We start from the raw sequence: 19,353 nt of genomic DNA, 5'->3' as shown, positions 1-19,353 counted from the left end.
TTTATGCATCTTGGGATGGGAAAATTATCCTGGATTATATGGGTGGGACCAATGTAATCACCTGGGCCCTTAAAAGTAGAAGAGGAAGACAATATTTGGCCAGAGAGACGTGACAACAGAAGAGGCAGTAGAGATTCAAAGAATGAGAAGGACCTGACCGGCTATTGCAGGTTTTGAAGATGGAAGAAGGGGATTACAGGGCAAGAAATATGAGTAGTCTCTAGAAACTGAGAATGAAACTCAGCTTCCGACTAGCAAAGAACTGGGAACTTTAGTGCTATAATTGCAAGGAACTGAATTCCAACAACAACCAAAATGGGCAAGGAAATGGATTTTCCCCAATAAGAAACACAACCTGGACAACACCTTGATTTTAGCCCATTGAAATTTGTCAAACTTCTGACCTATGGTACTGTTAACATAATAAATTTGCATCAGTTTAAGGCATTTGTGGTAATTTATTACAGCAGCCATAGAAAACTAACACAACTTTCAAAACACATTCCCTAAAAGAACTGCTTTCCATAATGTTTGTCAATTGACCTGAAAATAAACTCTAAACTCATCAAAATGGCATCCAAACCTCCTAGAGACCTCCCACCCTGAAAGTGATGCACCTCCCATCCCTGAAAGGGATGGGGTGGCTGGGTGATGGACACTGGGGAGGGTATGTGCTATGGTGAGCACTGTGAATTGTGTAAGACTGATGAATCACAGACCTGTACCTCTGAAACAAATAATACATTATATGTTTTAAAAAAAAGAAGATAGTAGGAAGGGTAAAATGAAGGGGGGGAAATTGGAGGGGGAGACGAACCATGAGAGACTATGGACTCTGAGAAACAAACTGAGGGTTTTAGAGGGGAGGGAGGTGGGGGGATGGGTTAGCCCATTGATGGGTATTAAGGAGGGCACGTATTGCATGGAGCACTGGGTGTTATACGCGAACAATGAGTCATGGAACACTACATCAAAAACTAATGATGTAATGTATGGTGACTAACATAACATAATAAAATAAAAAAAAACTTAAAAAAAAACTCAATACCCAAAAAACAAATAATCCAATTAAAAAATGGGCAGAAGACATGAACAGACATTTCTCCGAAGACATTCAGATGGCCAACAGATACATGAAAAGATGCTCAACATCACTCAACATCAGGGATATGCAAATCAAAATTACCATGAGATATCACCTCACACCTGACAGAATGGCTAAAATCGAAAACACGAGAAACAAAAAGTGTTGGCGAGGATGTAGAGAAAAAGGAACCCTCATGCACTGTTGGTGGGAATGCAAACTGGTGCAGCCACTATGGAAAACAGTATGGAGGTTCCTCAAAAAACTAAAGATTGAATTACCATATGACCCAATAATTCCACTACTAGGTATTAACCCCCCAAAAATACAAAAACACTAATTCAAGGGTACACATGCACCCCCATGTTTATTGCAGCATTATTTACAAGAGCCAAACTATGGAAGCAGCCCGAGTGTCCATCAATATATGAATGGATAAAGAAGATGTAGTATATATATACAACGGAATATTATTCAGCCATAAAAAATGAAATCTTGCCATTTGCAACAACATAGCCGGGTCTACAGAGTATAATGCTAAGTGAAATAAATCAGAGAAAGACAAATACCATACGATTTCATTCATATGTGGAATTTAAGAAACAAAACAGATGAGCAAAGGGAAAAAGAGAGAGACAAACCAAGACAAACCAATAGACTCTTAACTATAGAGAACAAACTGATGGTTACCAGAGGGGAAGTGGGTGGGGGGGATGGGTGAAATAGGTGATGGCGATTAAGGAGAACACTTACCATGATGAAAACATAAAATAATAAAAATTTAAAATTGATATACACACACACACACACACACACACATACATATACACACACATCTCACCTAAATTTCAGGGTTAAAAGCCCACTATCTATCTACATGATATAATGACATTTATTTCACCTAAGGAAACTAAGCACCTATAAGATTTTTATACCTCCACCCATAAAATATTATTATATTATACAACATTAATATTATTATATTATAAAATATTAATTATATATACATATACATAGGCACATGTACACACACACACACGTGTGTGTGTGTCTATATATGTATATATTAGCAGCCTGGGGTGGGTTTTTCAGGCTGGACATACAGTGCTTCGGACACCCTTTTGAATATTTTCTTCTTTTTTTTAGAAGATTTTATTTATTTATTTGAGAGAGAGAGAGCATGAGCACGGGAGTGTGTGAGGGAGAAGGAGAAGCAGACTTCCTGCTGAGCACGGAGCCAATGCAGGGCTTGATCCCAGGACCCAGAGGTCATGACCTGAGCCAAAGGCAGACGCTTAACTGACTGAGCCACCCAGGTGCCCCTTGAATATTTTCTTCTTGTCTTAGAAGATAAAGCTTTATAATTGGGCATGATCCTACACTGTCCCAGTCTTTCCACCCACCTTGTGATACAGTTAAAAAAAAAGACTGGATTTTAGAGTCAGAAGACAAATTGGAGCCTTGGATCCACCTTTTCCTAGTTTATGAGTCATTTATACCTGTTTGTGCCTCAATTTTTTCATCTGTATGATGGGTAATACCAACATTTTCTATGAAGTTGTGAGGAACCAATAAAACTGCATGTGAAAATGTAGCTCAGACAATATTGGGCTTTAGCAGGAAGGGAAGAATGAAGGGGGGGGAAATCGGAGGGGCAGAGGAACCAGGAGAGACTATGGACTCCGAGAAACAAACTGACAGTTTTAGAGGGGAGGGGGAGGGGGGATTGGTTAGCCCAGTGATGGGTATTAAGGAGGGCACATATTGCATGGAGCACCGGGTGCTATACGCAAACAATGAATCATGGATCACTACATCAAAAACTAACGATGTAATGGATGGTAACTAACATAATAATAAAATAAAATAAAATAAAATTTTTAAAAATTAAAAAATAAAGTTAAATGGCAATGTGCTCAAGCTATAGCTACCACACTGTGTGTTTCATACACAGACACTGCCCTGGCACCCACCCTTCATTTCAGAGAGTTCCTCTTCTTAACAAAGAGTTTTAAACATCCCTCCCTTTCGTGGATAGGCAGAGAATATAGGGAGGTGCAGGATATTGCTTATTAGAGAGCCTATAAGTAATCATATCTTGAAGAAATAAACTCTAAAAGTTTAAATTCTTGGTTAATAAGTATTTAGTGGCAGAGCATATTGGAAGCAGCAAAACTCCAAACCCACAACATTGCTAAAAACTCTGCCCAAAGAGGACTATGGGCAAGTGCCCAAACAAAGGAATATGGTATAGCATAAGTTTGTTGAGTAAGGCAATAGAGACACAAAACTACAGTGTCTGAAAGAATGGAGATGTTTATTTCCCATGAACAGTCCTGCAGTTAAGGTGTAAACAGTTCAGAGCTGGTGTGGCAGCTCCACGGTGTCAGGAACTGTGAAGCCAACTAGGATGGATGATTTCTCCACTATCCCCAGGCAGGCACTTCATCTGCTGGTCCAAGATGGCCAATCATTCATCACACCCGGCATTCCAGAGCACAGGAAGAAGAGGGAAAAGGGGAAGGGAGGGCACACCTGTTCTAGGGGCACTACCTAGAAATTATACACATCACTTCTCCTCATACTCCATTGGCAGAACTTGATCACGTGGGACACCTACTTATAAGAGAAAGCTGTAAAATGTAATTCACTGCCAAAATTCTAGGTAGCTAAAAATTCTATTACTATGGAAGAGAAAGGAAAGAGAACAGATCCAGAGGGACCATGAGGCTTTCTGCTACTTGTTTAGAGTTCTTATGTCATGGTGCACATTTAACCGTCCTCACTAATCCTTCTTTCTCATAATCTTAAGATCCTAACATGATAAAAAACTTTTTTTTTTAGCATAAAATATTGACTTGGGTAATCCTTACTGAATAATGAATGCAGTCAAGATTCTGGTGTCCAGAATGGGAAAAATCAGGTAATTTGTAAAATTTGGAGATTTCTCATTTTTTTCTATTTTAATAAAGAGATTGTTATTTTAATAAGATTATTTACTTTGAGATGTGTAAATGTTACATAAGTATTTTATAAATACAAAAACTGTATAAATATAAATTATTATCTCCAATTCCCATTCAAAAACTGATCAATATTCCATCTTCAGATTTCTGTTCCTGCTGTCTCACCTCCCCTTCCCTCAAAAAAAAGTGTTCCCCTGAAGAACTGTGCAGTGCCCATACAACTTAGTACATAAATTCATAAGCAGATGACACATATTCACCAAAAGTCTGATGCTCCCACTACCAAGCTACTGGACTGGTAAACTCTTGGCTTTCCCCTGAATTCCATATCACATGACAGGGTATAATCTTTTGTAAGGTTGTGTTCAGATTGTGTTAATTTCACTATTTGGCACTTGCCTTTTTTTTTTTTTAAGACTTTATTTATTTGAGAGAGAGCAAGACAGAGAGCATGCACAGAGGGAAAGGAAGAGGAAGAAGCAGACTCTGCTGAACACAGAGCCTGATGTGGGGCTCAATCCCAGGACCCTGAGATCATGTCCTGAGCTGAAGGCAGATGCTTAACCAACTGAGCTGCCCAGGTGCCCCACACACTTGCTTTTGACCTCAGGCTAGCTCCCTGGATTTTGAGATCCTTGGAACTCTCCTGGATTGGGCTTCTGTTAAACTAATCACTTCCTTCTACCCATTAACCCTGGCCCTTCCCTTCTTTCCAGAACAAACCTAGAAATTTAGTCCTAGAGTTTCTTGGTAATAATAGCTCAGTGACTGTGACCCAGCAAGGTGAGGGTTCTTTTTCTGTACATCTGCCACAATATATACCTGTTCCCTTTCATTCTTTCTCTTTCTTCCCTTTTCTAAAACTTTTTCTTTTCTTCCATTGCTCTTTGCATCCTCTTACTATGTTTTAAGCCAGTCGACTCCCTGCTGATGACAATTCACCCATTGCTAAGCCCTTACCCAGGGCTCCTCAGCTAAACCTCAAAAATTTAACTAATGATGTGAACTATAATGTATTGCTTAATTTGGGGGAACTCCCCCTTATACTTCAGTAGCCCATGGAACAACGTGGTGACTTCCACTAGCCAGGGATGCAACACCCATGCAAACTACATGATAAGTAATGTCTTAAACAAGTTCTTTAGGGAAAAAAATGCCTAATATTTTAAATTTTTTTAATTGCAGAATAAACTAAAATACAGACACTCAAAGGCCGAGGAGGTCAGATCAGCAATTACAAAAATGAATTCCATAGACCGCTAGGAAAACTGCTAACAGAGAAAACCCTGCTCCCAAACCATGAGATGACTCCAGCCACTATTTACTATTGAAATTCTACTACTTGTTGAAACAAAGAATCTCCTTTGCTTTTGTTTTCAGTTTAGGATGTGTGAGAATAATGAGAACAGAATGTCCTGGAGGGTAAATGGTGGAAATAACCATGCAGATGGATCTGGCTCCCAAATCCATCCCAACAAAAGGGAAATAATGTAGCAGAGTAGCAACTGAATAGGAATATACAGGATGAGGAAATAGATCAGGAGCTTCATAGCACCCACGTGAGCTTCAGTCTGGGGATTCCAAAAAATAGTGGCATTTTTCTGCATCTTCTGTATATGTGTCCTCAAGGAATGTATTAACAAGGAAGCAGAAGTCACATTAATGAAGAACTGGAGAAATGAGCACAAGACCAAAGAGATCACCAAAGACAAGACGCTCTTATTGATGTCACATCCTGTACCATTTCTCCCAGGCACAAATTCAGGAAAGCATGATGTCTGTCTGAGCACAACATACGGGAGAGTGGTGAAGGCAGAAATCAGCCCACAGGCTAGCAGCAGCCTGGGGATCTTTGGGGAAAGATTTCATTTCAGCAGGAGAAATACTGCGTGTTGGAAGTCCGTAATCTTGATGCAGTACAAGGCATTGAGCAAGGTGACAAGCCAGAGACTAATTTAGAGTCCAAAAACATCCAACACAACAGGAAAAAAGTAGATAAGTGCACTGACCTTTCCACATTTGGAGAGATGAAGAAGTAGATGATGTTGAGTAGAAACAGTCCCAGCATAAGAAACCTGGTGATGCCCAAGCTGAAGAGGATCCTATTAGAAGAGGAGATTCTGGGGCTTTTGAGCCAAGTCTGATAATTGGCCACTGCGATAAACAGATTCACAACGAGTCCTGCAAAATTCAAAACTGCTGAGACAATAATGGCAGAGAAAAAGAATATCTGAAGCATCTTTCCTCACTAAGAACTTTGCAGCCATGGTTCGGACACTGGTAACAGGAGAAATACTGAGATGCGCAAGTAGGTGCCAGGACCCAGCCAGGAAGGACATTCCTTTTCTAATTGTCTCCAGTGTGGCAAATGAGCCATTAATGGTCTAAAAGCCAGCTGCTTTTCCTGAGATGCGAATCTTCCCAGGATTGCATTACTATTTCTTCATTCATATCCTGTTTTCCTTAGAAATGCCTTATTAAAATGGCCCCAGTGAACCTGGGAGTCCCCTCTGCCAAGAGAAGGACAGCTGGAGGGAAGAGTTATAGAATGCTCCATAGGACTTCAAATCCAAGTGACAGAACTCCAGTCCAGCAATGTCTCTGTGCCTGTTTCACAGGGAATGAAGCTTTTCTTTTCACACCAGAAGATGGGGGAATTCCCAGGCTTCACTCCTACCCACCCACCCTCATCCACACATCCGTAGATTACTGAAATCCAGCTTCTCTCTCCCCTGTAACCTGTTGATATGTTGCAGCCCTATTTTCTTCATCTCTCATCTGGCCTTGCCAATGTTACTCTTTCATCCCTGAGCACACACAGTGATTCACAGTTGCAAACAGACCAAGTTCAAGGACTTCACACTTCCTCAAGAAAGCCTTTTCTCAATTAATTCCATCAGGATGATTCCTTTACTTTGCATTCCCTCACCAGTCACATACATTTGTGCTATAATCATTTGCTGTGATATGCTTTGCTTGGAAAAAATATCAGCCTCAGTGTCCTTGTCTCTTCAGGCTTCCAGGGAGAGGTCCTTGTTCCTTGGTTGCTGCTTGCCCCGCCTACATTCAGGACTGAGTCAGTGCCTGTGTTTTGCTCCCACTGACCACAACCTGGGAGCTTTTAAGCAGTCCTCAAAGAGAGGGGAAATCTGGACTCTCACCTGCCCTCCCTGTAATCCCTTTTCAGTCTCCCTCTTCCCCCTCCCACCATCCCCTGGGGACCAGAAGGAGCAGGCTTTCGCTTAGATCATGTCCTCTTACACCACCAGCAACACTGTCATAAGACTAGAACTCCATGAGGCACATTCTCCGGGCTCAACCCCGATAAGCTAAAATGCCAGTAGCTGATATTTATTGTGTAGTTACTAAGCTTTAGTTGCTAAAATACTTTACATACATTGTCTTACTTAATCCACACACCAATCCTATGAGGTATTTTATAAAATTACCTATTTTATAGTGAAGGGAACTGAAGTCCAAGGAGGTTTAGTAACTTGCCAAAGATCATGCCTCTATTAAGTGATGAGGTCAGGATTTGAATCCAATGTGTTAGGCTCCAGAAATAATGCTCTTAGTCCCTATACTATACATTTTTCTAGCCCAGCAAAATGTAGAAACACCAGAAAATAACATAAAATGTCATCAGCAGTTGTTGGGAGTTTTTGAGGTCATTTTTGCTTTCTTAAAACTTTTTTCAGAATATCAACAGAATATCAGACTTTGTCTTCCACCCATCCCAAGGCAAGAAAATCACAAACACAACTCTAAGATCTAGACAGCTCTGTTCAACTTGGTAAATTTCAGGGACATTATTTAAGGCAAAGGGCATTGGTAGACACTGAAACTGTTTAGAAATGTTGGAATGTATTTTGGGTTTGTTTTTTTTTTTTTTAGTTTTGTTGTTTATTTATTTTCATTTATGATCTTTCTACACCCAAACTGCAGCTCAATCTCATTAAGGATCAGGATCTGTGAACTCGGCCCAAGAGTTCAGAGAACACTAAAAATGAGAAGTAGGGGCCTCTGATGGAAAATTGGAAGGTCTCATGAGCTATTGTCATAAGTTGCTATTGATTCACGTGTTAATACACCAAAAGCAATATACCGCGATGCACTGAAGAAAACATATGTTTGAGAGAGGTGGCCTTGGGAACACAAGTGCTGGCATGCAATTGCACTCCAAATGCATGGACAATTCTCATGCCCATACTTTGACCTAAGGAACCTGCTCACAGTGTGGGAAAGCCATGCTCTGGCCCCTTGCTCATGAAACAACTAGATTTGAGAGTCTTAAGGGATTTTAGTAACTAAAACTAATCTACTGAAGTAAAACAAAACAAACAAGATGGCCTCTTAGGATTTCTCAAAACAGGGCCTGAGGTATTAGGTAATTCTTCCCCAGGTACTGGGGACTCATTGAAGAGCTGCCAGGGGGTGCCTGGGTGGCTCAGTCAGTTAAGCCTCTGTCTTCAGCCCAGGTCATGATTCTGGGGTCCTAGGATTGAGCCTCATGTTGTTGTAGGGCTCCCTGTTCAGCAGGGAGCCTGCTTCTCCCTCTCCCTCTGCCCCTCGCCCTGCTCGTACTTTCTTTTTCTCTTTCTCAAATAAATAAATAAAATCTTTAAAAAAAAAAAAAAGAGTTGGCAGATTAGGTATTCCTCCTCTATTTAGCAGACCAGATCCTCTCCAAAATAGCCAAAACTTCCCAGCATCATGCCTCTAGCAACAGATGAGACTCCTTTCCTCAGCAACTCACCCACTACCCAGACTCATGTCCCCACTCTCACCCCTAACTTTGATTAATGGCAGTCCACATGTGACTGATGTCATATACCAGAGTCCGATATTTTCCAGGAGCCACCTCCAAACTTCTCTGAAAGAAGAAACAGGAGCAGCTGGGGATACCACACAGATGAATCTGATTTCCTTTACTCTCAGCGAACGGAACTGTGCACTCAGCCAATTGGACTACCACAACACACTCCCACTCTCTGTTTCTATCCACACTCCAGTGAAGTGACTAACAGTCCTAACTTCAGCCTGTTCATTGCACCGTATCTGAATCTGTTAGGTTAGGGTAGGATTTAATGGAGCTACAGTGGGAACAGAAGGGAGGGATTCTTCAGAAGTTAGCCAAAGACACCAAGAACCAAAAAGCAGCTAAGCCAAAATCTCCAGTAAGATGTTACATTCAATTAAAAGAGAGAATTGAGGGGCGCCTGGGTGGCTCAGTTGGTTAAGCCACTGCCTTCGGCTCAGATCATGATCCTGGAGTCCCGGGATCGAGTCCCGCATCGGGCTCCCTGCTCAGCGGGGAGTCTGCTTCTCCCTCTGACCCTCCTCCCTCTCATGCTGCTGTCTCTCATTCTCTCTCTCTCAAATAAATAAATAAAAATAAATAAATAAATAAATAAATAAATAAATAAAAGAGAGAATTGAATGTTACATTCAGTTAAAAGAGAGAAAAACCCCCACACCTAAACTAGAAGGCAGAATCAGGAAGTCAGATTAAGAACTAAAGGACCAGAAGGTCAGAGCTAAGCAGAGAAGTCGTCCAAGTGACAGAAAGTAGGAGCAAGTGCTCAAGAGTGGGTGACAATGAATTCAAGAGTGGGGATCTGGGTTAACAAAGCAGGTGCCAATCAAGACAGCATGGATTTCCATAGTTACACTTCCCTGTGCTAGAAAGCAGCACAGATTTTTACTAATTACAAAAGTACCCTTTGCAGAATCCCTATATTGTAGTGAATTATGAATGAATATTAAACAATTATTTTAAGTTTCAACAGATACCTTTCTGAAAGAGAATTTTATGTCAGAATTAGGAATTTTCCTTTTTTTTATTATGTTCAATTAGCCAACATATAGCACATTAGTCTTTGATGCCACAGCTTCAAGAAGCAAGTATTAATTTGAAAACAAACAGTGCAGACCAAAAGACATTTATTCCTGTAACTTTAGAAATGAATACATAAATCCCAGAACAATCTCCAAATTAATTTCTGGTTACATATGACCAAATGCCAAGTAGTATGGGGATCCTTAATGCTATGTCAAAATATCACTCATTCCACAAAATAATAATAATAGCAATAATAGTTATTGTTTACTCCACCTGGGACTCTCAGCACTTTTCATCTGGTAACTCACTCGCTCCTTCCAGCAACCCTATCAACAACATACTATTACTATTCCCACTTTACAAATGAAGAAGGTGAAATAGAGAGAAGAGAAAAAACTTCCCCAAAGTCACCCAGTTCACAGGGGCCGGGGCTAGAACCCAGGTATCTGCCTTCAAGGCCCAGATTCATAGCCACAATGCTCTACACCTGACAGCCCATTAAGGACAGAAAGCTGGATTCAGATTTGCCACAGGACCTAACTGTATACATTCATGAGTCTGAGAATTCTTCGTGATCGTAAGTAATAACATTCTCACTGACTTCTGACACTGTTCAGTGATAGGATATAAATCAATGCCTGTGTAACTGTATTAAAAGAAAATATATTGAACTTATAAAAACTGCTTATATTATTCTTTCATAAAACTCTCAAGTTTTCAAAGCTCATATGCATCTTGGTTAGGTTAAAAAACAAAAAACTGCTTGGACTTCTGCCCGATCTAAAAAATAAAAAATTACTTGGCAATTTACTTCAGCCAAACGATAAAGGAATGCCAGGACTCCTGAAGTAAAATGACCACCACCAGACTGGACTGGAGCCTAACAGCCAAGGGTCTTGATTCTCATTCCCCTGCTTTTGTCCTCATACGGTGGATGTGTGGAAGCTCATCTCCTGTGTGAACTGCTCCGGCTACACAATTCACTGATAGTCAGATACCAGCTTCATGGAGCGAGGGCTCTATAGAGTATGCTGGGGCACGTTGCCTCCTGAATCTCTAGTACCTTGTGAAGTCAGTGTCACCATCCGCATTTTAAAATGAGGGAAGAGAGGGGCACCTGGGTGGCTCAGATGTTAAGCGTCTGCCTTCGGCTCAGGTCATGGTCCCAGGGTCCTGGGATCGATCCCCACATCGGGCTCCCTGCTCCTTGGGAGCCTGCTTCTCCGTCTGCCTCTCTCTCTCAAATAAATAAATAAAATCTTTTTTTTTTTTAAAGATGGCTTTATAAGTAGTAGTCCAGGGAGAAAGGATAATAGTTTAGAGTAATGACAGTAAACAAAATAACACACAAAATTATGATCTCATAAAACCATTACAATAGCCTTGTGAAGTATGAGCAGAATAAGATTTGGAATAAACATATCCAAGCTCATCTAGTAAATAGTGGTATAAGGAATTTAAACCATGGATGTTGACCATTTGGCTTTTGTCTCTAAAACAAAAGTCAGGGGTGCTGGGTGGCTTAGTTGTTAAGCGTCTGCCTTTGGCTCAGGTCATGGTCCCAGGGTCCTGGGATCGAGCCCCGCATCGGGCTCCCTGCTCCGCGGGAAGCCTGCTTCTCCCTCTCCCACTCCCCCTGCTTGTGTTCCCTCTCTCGCTGTGTCTTTCTCTGTCAAATAAATAAATAAAATCTTAAAAAAAAAAAATGCAACCTTTAAAAAAATAAAATAAAATGAGGGAAGAGAGGATCAGAGAGAAAATGAAAGTAACTCACCAAAGGCCAAAAGTCTTGGAAATGGACAGAACCAGAATTCAAACCCAAGTCTGTGGAACTGCAAAGCTTTTGCTCTTTCCCTCGGGCCCATTACACTGTTTTATTTACATCAGCTCATCACTGTCCCTACAAACTTGAAGTTAAAGCTAGGAATCAGCTCATTACATTGATAGCTATTAAAATACAACTCCACGTCTATACAGTGAGAGTGTTCTTACTCTATTGACATTTTCCAGAGACTGTTTCACTCTCTCCAAAACCACCATACAAAGAGAAGCCATGAGACGTGTCCCCAGTGGGCCAAGGCAATGCAGTCGTGTCTCTCTCCTCCTGATGTCACAGAATGGGTGCCACGGAAGGGTCAGGAAAAGCCCTTAGCCTTGAGCCAGACCGAAGGACTCCCAGGCTCCCACCTGTGCCCTCGGTCACTCTATGGGGCAAAAGGTCCCTTGAATCCAGGCTTCCGATGGCCAGGCTCACACCACAGCATCTCCACAAACGTCTGCTTCAGCTTGTTGTTTCCCAGAATGAGAATGAATGAGTGGCTAGCAGGATAAAACACTGTAACTACTTTTCCGATTATATTAACCATCTCAGATCCTGGTATGAAATAACTGGATGATGTAATCAAAAAGGCCAGAAAGTAAAGCAGGAAGAGAAAGAAGAAAGAGATGATGATTTTGATGGCTCTCTGGTGGGCCTCAGTGCTTGGATCTCTGGAGCTGACGCCACCTTGCTGCAGCTGCTGCATGTGTCTCCCCAGAGACAGGATGAGCAGAAAGTAGGTGGCCAGAGACACAATTAGAGGAGGGAGGTTCCACAGAGTCACAAGAACATGGATCACTTTGTATTCATTTCTCTTCTTTCTAAAGTGCTCGGTCACATTCCCTGTGCCTTCGATCCCACTGAGAACAGAATAGATCTTAAGTTCCTGGATCAGAGATATGGCACGGACACACGGTAAGAACAGGGCACCCAAAATCATGTGTACGACCACCCTGGAAACTCTCCACTTGAGCCAGAGGCATGTAGGATGGGAGACACTGGCAATTTTCAGGCAGTAGAGGACACTGAGACAGGTGGCAAGCCAAATGCTCAGGTGCTTTGTAGATGTCCAGAAAATATCAATAATCTGCATCACTATCCCTTCATCATGTATTTTGGACGAGAACACCATTAAAACACCATCAACCAAGAGAATCCACAGCAGAACGATCCTAGAGAGAGCCAGGTTAGTGACGATGAAGTCAGACAAAGAGACCGTCTTGTTCTTGAACCAGCTGCTGCCATTGCCCAGTACTATGAAACAATTCCCCAGCATCCCCAGAATGAACTCAGTGGCAAACAGAACCAGGAACATCCATTTCTCCAGCCCTGACATATCAGCTACCAGGTAGACCTGACCTTGTTCTTTCTGTTGATGGACAATCTCCTTGCTGACTTGAAATTTCTCTCTGTGAATCTGTCACTTCTACCTGTTGCTTCGCTGTACCTGTCTCTTATCTCTGCCCAATTTAGTCTGTTGTAGAGCACAGTTTAGGGAACCCTCTCTGGATCTTTCCGATTAGTCTGTCCTCTTCACAGATGGCATGGACTGTCACATTCCATTTATGATCTAAACTCAGTAGCTCTTTGCCAAAATGCAAATGGAGTAGTATTCAATGTCACACAAAGAAGGAAGAGATCTGACTCACAAAGAAGGTGAGGATTTTCACCCAATTCCAAAGGGAGGGGGGTTCCGAGCCACCCAGGACAGAAAGGTGCATGACCAGAAGAGTCATACAGAATCACTCTGAAGAGTAAGAAGTCTTCTTCCTGGGAGGAGAATCAGGGACACACACAGAAAGGGGGAGATCAGAATTCCACAAGAAGGCACTATCAAAGTCACTCTGGAGGGAGGTTTAAGTGCATGAAACAGAGAAAGTTCAATGCCACTGGTGCTGGGTTAGAATTAAAAGGTGTGCCTCTTAGAGTATGCCTTACATGAGGGGGCTCCAAGTTCTACCCTAGTGAGCCACATCATGAGAAATTCTTAACTATTTGAGTATTTAAATGATAACAATAATGAATTATAGCCTATAAGCTCTTGTAGATTTTCAGAGTGCATGACCACTGTATCAATACGTCAACAGTAGTTCAGGCTGATAGAAATCACACACAGACAATCTCTTCAACCAAAGAAGCCTTATTTATGTAAAACAGTGCCTTACAAATTTTGACCATGGCCAACAGTAATACTTTTTATATGGTTTTATATATATCACCTATATATACATGTTATGCTGGGAACACAAAGCATTCACAAAACAATTATTTCCCTTTTCTAGATGTGTGGCAGTCTGATATTTTCTATCCTGTTCTATTTCTTCCAATGCTGCTTGTATATTACAAACTTCATTTTACAACTTACGAATGAGTTGTGATAAATACTGTTTGAAAACACTGATCTGAAGGATGGTGAGAGAAATCAATGCCATCAAGATACAAAGCAGAGAGTTTAGCAACACTATCCAAATAATGGAGGGATATATTTTCAGGTCCCCTCAAAAGGACCTCACACAGTAGCGGATGACAAATCTCCACAAACAATACATAGTCTCTGCTGGATACACGCCAAGAAGCCAGGTGAACCTCATCAGTCTTGGCATTATGTGGTATACAATATGATTACAGAGCACTACCAAGAATACTTGGACATAAACACAGTCCTCCTTAATAATCACCCTCAGCTTTCTTGGGCTAACTTTACAACCTGGCCAAATGCTCCTGAACTCTGTGCTACAGAATTAGAATAAGGCAGTTCCCAACTGTCTCTGGCATTCTTTTAACAGGACCTTAGCCCAGGTGTAGGGCTGATCCCACAACCTACCACCGCCGCTGTTCAGTTTTTTTTTCACGGCCTCGGTTCTATAGATGTACATTTTTGTTCTTCTGATACCTTTTACATCCCCTCATAAGAAGAAATACACTAAAAAGATTCCTCTACCCAAGTATAGAATTATCCAATGAGAAGAAACTTTAGAATACATAACATATGAGAATTCATTTCATGTACCACTTATTTCTGATCATACAGTTTTACAAGTCCTATTATTTTTACCCCTTCCAAAATTAGAATGTTTACCTTTTTATAAGTCATTACTGAGCAATTTAGGGTTAACAATAATTTTTCTTTCTCAGTTTTTATTCTTTCCCAGGACAGTGTTTCCATGCATACCACATTAGCTGGTGACCAGAGTTCAATTTCAGAGTTTAAAAGACATCGTTGGAAGAAAAAGAAAAGAAAAGACATTGTTGGATATCAGCATTATCACTGCTATTACACTGATATGAATTATGAGCCCATAGTTATACCATTCCCCCTTCTTAATAAACACTACAACTATCATACTATGACTAATATCATAGCATTAGTAATGGCTGCTTCCAAAATGTACATTCACCATCCTCCACTGAAACAGCCACATATATTCAAGTCCAACTCTACAAAATGTGCATCTTTAAACATGGTTTGTTAGGGATCAATGCCAGAGCCATGGTACCTGATCCTTGGATCTTTCATCCCAGGCTGCAGACATCTAGAAAGACTACTGCTCTCAACCATTCTTCTGAGTAAAAGAACAAAGGAAGTGTATCAGTCAGGGCATCCACAGGAAGCAACTGGCACAAACTGGGTAATTCCAGAAGGGTGTTAAAGCGGAATTATTTACAAAAGTGTGGACAGAGGATGGGAAAACCATAAACAGCTAGCACAGTGCCCCAGGGCTCAGAACAGTGGGGCACCACATCACTATACCACTCTGAGAAACAGAGGGCTATGTGGAGGGGACCTCCTGACAGTCGCTGAGATTTTTCAGTTGGGAGACCCCAAAGAGAGTGTGCTGAGAGAATAAACCTCAAAACACAGGCCAGCAGACCAACAAGACACTGCACTATCATCTTCCTCCCCTTCATTATTCTGGCACTTTCTCCACAGGCATCACATTCCAGGGCTTGGCATCATTCCTGCTCTAATACTAGCATGATAACTGTGTTGAAAAGCATCAGCCGGACACTCAGACTGACAGCAAGACAAGTCACAAATAATATCCCTTTCTATCAACTGAGGTTCACTGATCTGCAGAATACAGAAGGAAATCAGCATAGCCGGATATATACAGCAGAGAGATTGACCTACAATGATAAGTGGAGTGCAGGCTTCTGGGTCCCTTAAAATCCTCACCTGGAGAGTGCACAATGGCAAGTTGTAAGTCTAAGTAGGCATTTCATCAGAGTCCTGAGGGCCCACCCTCAAGCCATATATGCATGTATACATTCTCTATGGCTAATTTGGATGTGTGCATCTTACCAACCTTAGTCTTACACCACATACAACCCCACTACAGGACACCGTAGCATATGGCCCACTCCAAATGAATATAGGCCTCATTTATCACCTTCAGCTCCATCCCCCAAACTGATAAAACTGTTTTATAAAAAGAGAACAAGAGTCTATTATCCAGATGCTTTCAATACCAAGCTACCATGCTAACACACCAGCTTCAGGCCCTATCCTGTCATAATGTTACCCAAAAATGTTCATCCAGTCTTTTCCTACCAAACACTGGGGACAGGGACATTCCTCCAGGATTTCTCTATCCTGCACACACCTTGCTGAGTGTGCTAAGTATCCAAGGCCCTGACCACCCTTGACCGGGGCCATTTCGTGACGCGAGCAACCAGAAAGGAGGAGGTAATGTGCCCCTCCAGGACAAGAAGCAGGCTTGTTTACTGCTAGCTATAAAAGCTGCATGTTCTCCAGGCTCAGTGTATCTCTCCATGATGAAATCCATCTGGGCCCTGTGCATTGCCCCTAGGGACTCTCAGGACAAAGGGAACTGATGCAAACATGCTGGTGTTCATGCTGCTTGCTGTGCGGCCAAGAATATGATCACTTTTCTCTGATCCAGAGGTTTCATGTCTTCTGCCAGCTTCCACGAAACAGTAACAGGCTAACTCACTAGCTTGTCAACAGGGTAAAATCAAAACCCAAATCCACCGCCAACCTCAATTTGATCACCACGGCTCTCAATAGCCTATTCTAGTTATTATTTTCTCCCTCAAACCCATAACCCCCGCCTATACTCTGCTCTATACTGTGGGGTCTGGAACTCTAGAAACCATTTCCCAGACACCCTCTCCAGATGCTTTGCTGTTGGTAGCTGCCAATATGAAAACTGGCAGATGAGCAGGAAGGAGAAAGAAAAATCCTGCTTCTCACTCCAACAGGGTGTCACTTGGTGGCAGTTCCTTTGACTAGGGAAAGATTGATGATTGCAGACTCCGGGAACCTGGATAAAACCATCTATACCGTGTTTCCACCCTGGCCAGGTAAAGCCTCTTTAGCACACCAGAAACACCTAAAATCACTTCCCTAGTAATCCAGCAACAGGTGCACACTCAGAGGCTCCAGCCCAGGGATGTTATCAGTTTCTGTTCTCTGGGTATAACCCATTCCTTTTTTGCTCTGGCAGTACCCTTCTCTCTCTTCCCACACTTTTGTAAACAATCCCTTCCATTAAATTCCCTCTGTCTGAAATAGCTATTCTGGATCCCGCTTTCCTGACTGGACTCTGAACGACACACAGTCCTTCCACCTACTTTTGGTTTGAAGTTTTAGTTGTTTCCTAATTTCAAAAAAGATATAAGACACATCTCTGTTTCGCATTCTCCTTGGGGTTCTGGGGTTATTTTCAAGAGGAAAAAGAAACTCATTTAACTTATAATGCCATTTTCATATTGCAACTCCTGCCAGTAAGTTTTTTTTTTTTTATTTTTATTTATTTATTTGACAGAGAGAGACACAGCGAAAGAGGGAACACAAGCAGGGGGAGAGGGAGAGGGAGAAGCAGACTCCCAGCTGAGCAGGGAGCCCGATGTGGGGCTCGATCCCAGGACCCTGGGATCATGACCCGAGCCGAAGGCAGACGCTTAATGACTGAGCCACCCAGGTGCCCCCAGTAAGTTTTTAATACATATTATTTTCATTATTTTAAATCATCCTGTGTTGATAAGTCCAAAATGCACACCTTCATGCCATACCACTCTTCTGAGCTCTATACTCCCATATCCACCTACCTACCTAACTTCTTTACTTGGCTCTATCACAGACATCCCAAATTTAACATGTCCAAAATAAAACTCTCAATTTATTCTCATTTTAAAAGAACTCTCTCTTACCCCCAATCTTCCCTATTTCAGCAAATGGCAACATCACCCATCCAGTTGCTCAAATCAAGCACCACCTAAGAATTAACTTGATTCTTTCCTATAACCCCACATCAACTTATCAATGACTTCTCCATTTTAATCACAAAACATATCCTGAACTTTCCATTTTCACTGCCTTCATCCTGGTCCAAGTTACCATGATCTCTCATCTGAACTACTCAGTGGCCCCCTAACTCATTCTCTACTTCTAATCTTTTTTTGCCTGTAACAGATTCTCCATAGAGCCACAAGAATGACCTTAAAATGTATATTAGATCATATCACTCCAGTACTTAAAACACTTCAATGGCCTTGCAGTGCAACTACAAAATGTAAACTCTTTATACTATATACTAAGAATCTCTTCTGCATGTCCTCTTGCATGCACCAGGATTCAAGATAAATTTTATCTCACATGATCTGAGTTAAGAACAGGCTTTATTGGAGTAAGAGAAAACTCACATCAACAACAGAAATAAAAGCATGGCTCCCCTTCATCCTCCTTCATCCACACACAGGTTAACCAGAGCACTGTTGGGTGAGCAGTGCACTTCTGTATGCCAGTGGAAGTGCCTCACCCTCCCTAGTGCTCTCACTTGTGAAAGCAACTTCGTCAGTACTAAAACAGTCTTAGGTGCCAGAAAATCTGAATTATTATAGGAGTTATCTGAGAAGACCAGATGACCAATACCTGGGGACCTTGGAACCCACAGGATGTTATATAGTTCACACTGGTATTAGAGTCAACAGTTCTGTGGTAACTGAGCTTATGTAAGCACTTACTGGTGGGAGAAGTGAAAGAAACCCTCTTTTCCCAGCTAGTTTATTCTCCGGACAACCTAGTTTGAACTGGGGTTATTTTCAGACTTTTCTCATTGCAATATAAATTTCCTACTAAAAGAATGATCAGGGGCACCTGGGTGGCTCAGTCAGTTAAGCGTCTGCCTTCGGCTCAGGTCATGATCTCAGGGTCCTGGGATCGAGCCCCACATCGAGCCCCGCATCGGGCTCCCTGCTCAGCCTGTCATGCCAAGTAATTATTAATAATGCCCCTTTTCGGCGTTTTACTCACTAAACACTCAGGCCCTAGGCTCAGACCTTAGCACGTAACAGAACCTCAATAAATACATACTGAATAAACAAATTTCCTTTTTTAAAAAAGATTTATTTGAGAGAATACGCACATGGGGGGGGGAAGGGCAGAGGGAGAGAGAATCTCAAGCAGACTCCCAGCTGAGCGTGGAGCCCAAGACAAGGTGGGGCTCCATCTCACAACCCAGAGATCAAGACCTGAGCCAAAATCAAGAGACACTTAGTGGACTGAGCTACCCAGATGCCCCGAATAAACAAATTTTCTAAAGGAAGCTTGATTTTTGTTTTTAGCTCAAGTTTCAGATTCATTTTTTAACTGATACTGACTCAATATTATGTTTCTAAG

The 19,353-nt window shown here is 41.8% G+C and overlaps 2 protein-coding genes across 2 annotated transcripts; both read right to left on the bottom strand.

Moving 5' to 3' along the window:
* Window positions 1–5,388: 5,388 nt before the first annotated feature.
* Window positions 5,389–6,289, bottom strand: TAS2R4 (taste 2 receptor member 4). Its single transcript, XM_021692976.1, is given in 3 exon segments — window positions 5,389–5,564; window positions 5,567–6,002; window positions 6,005–6,289. Coding segments are annotated over 3 exon segments (897 nt in total).
* A 5,807-nt stretch (window positions 6,290–12,096) lies between these two features.
* TAS2R3 (taste 2 receptor member 3) lies at window positions 12,097–13,047 on the bottom strand. Its single transcript, XM_021692993.1, has one exon. The coding sequence runs from the start codon at window positions 13,045–13,047 to the stop codon at window positions 12,097–12,099; it is 951 nt and encodes a 316-aa protein (XP_021548668.1).
* Window positions 13,048–19,353: the final 6,306 nt, after the last annotated feature.

Source organism: Neomonachus schauinslandi, chromosome 12, assembly GCF_002201575.2.
Source record: "Neomonachus schauinslandi chromosome 12, ASM220157v2, whole genome shotgun sequence".
Lineage (NCBI taxonomy): Eukaryota > Metazoa > Chordata > Mammalia > Carnivora > Phocidae > Neomonachus > Neomonachus schauinslandi.
Note: the sequence above shows the minus strand (reverse complement) of the source record. Positions and strands in the feature narration are given on the sequence as shown.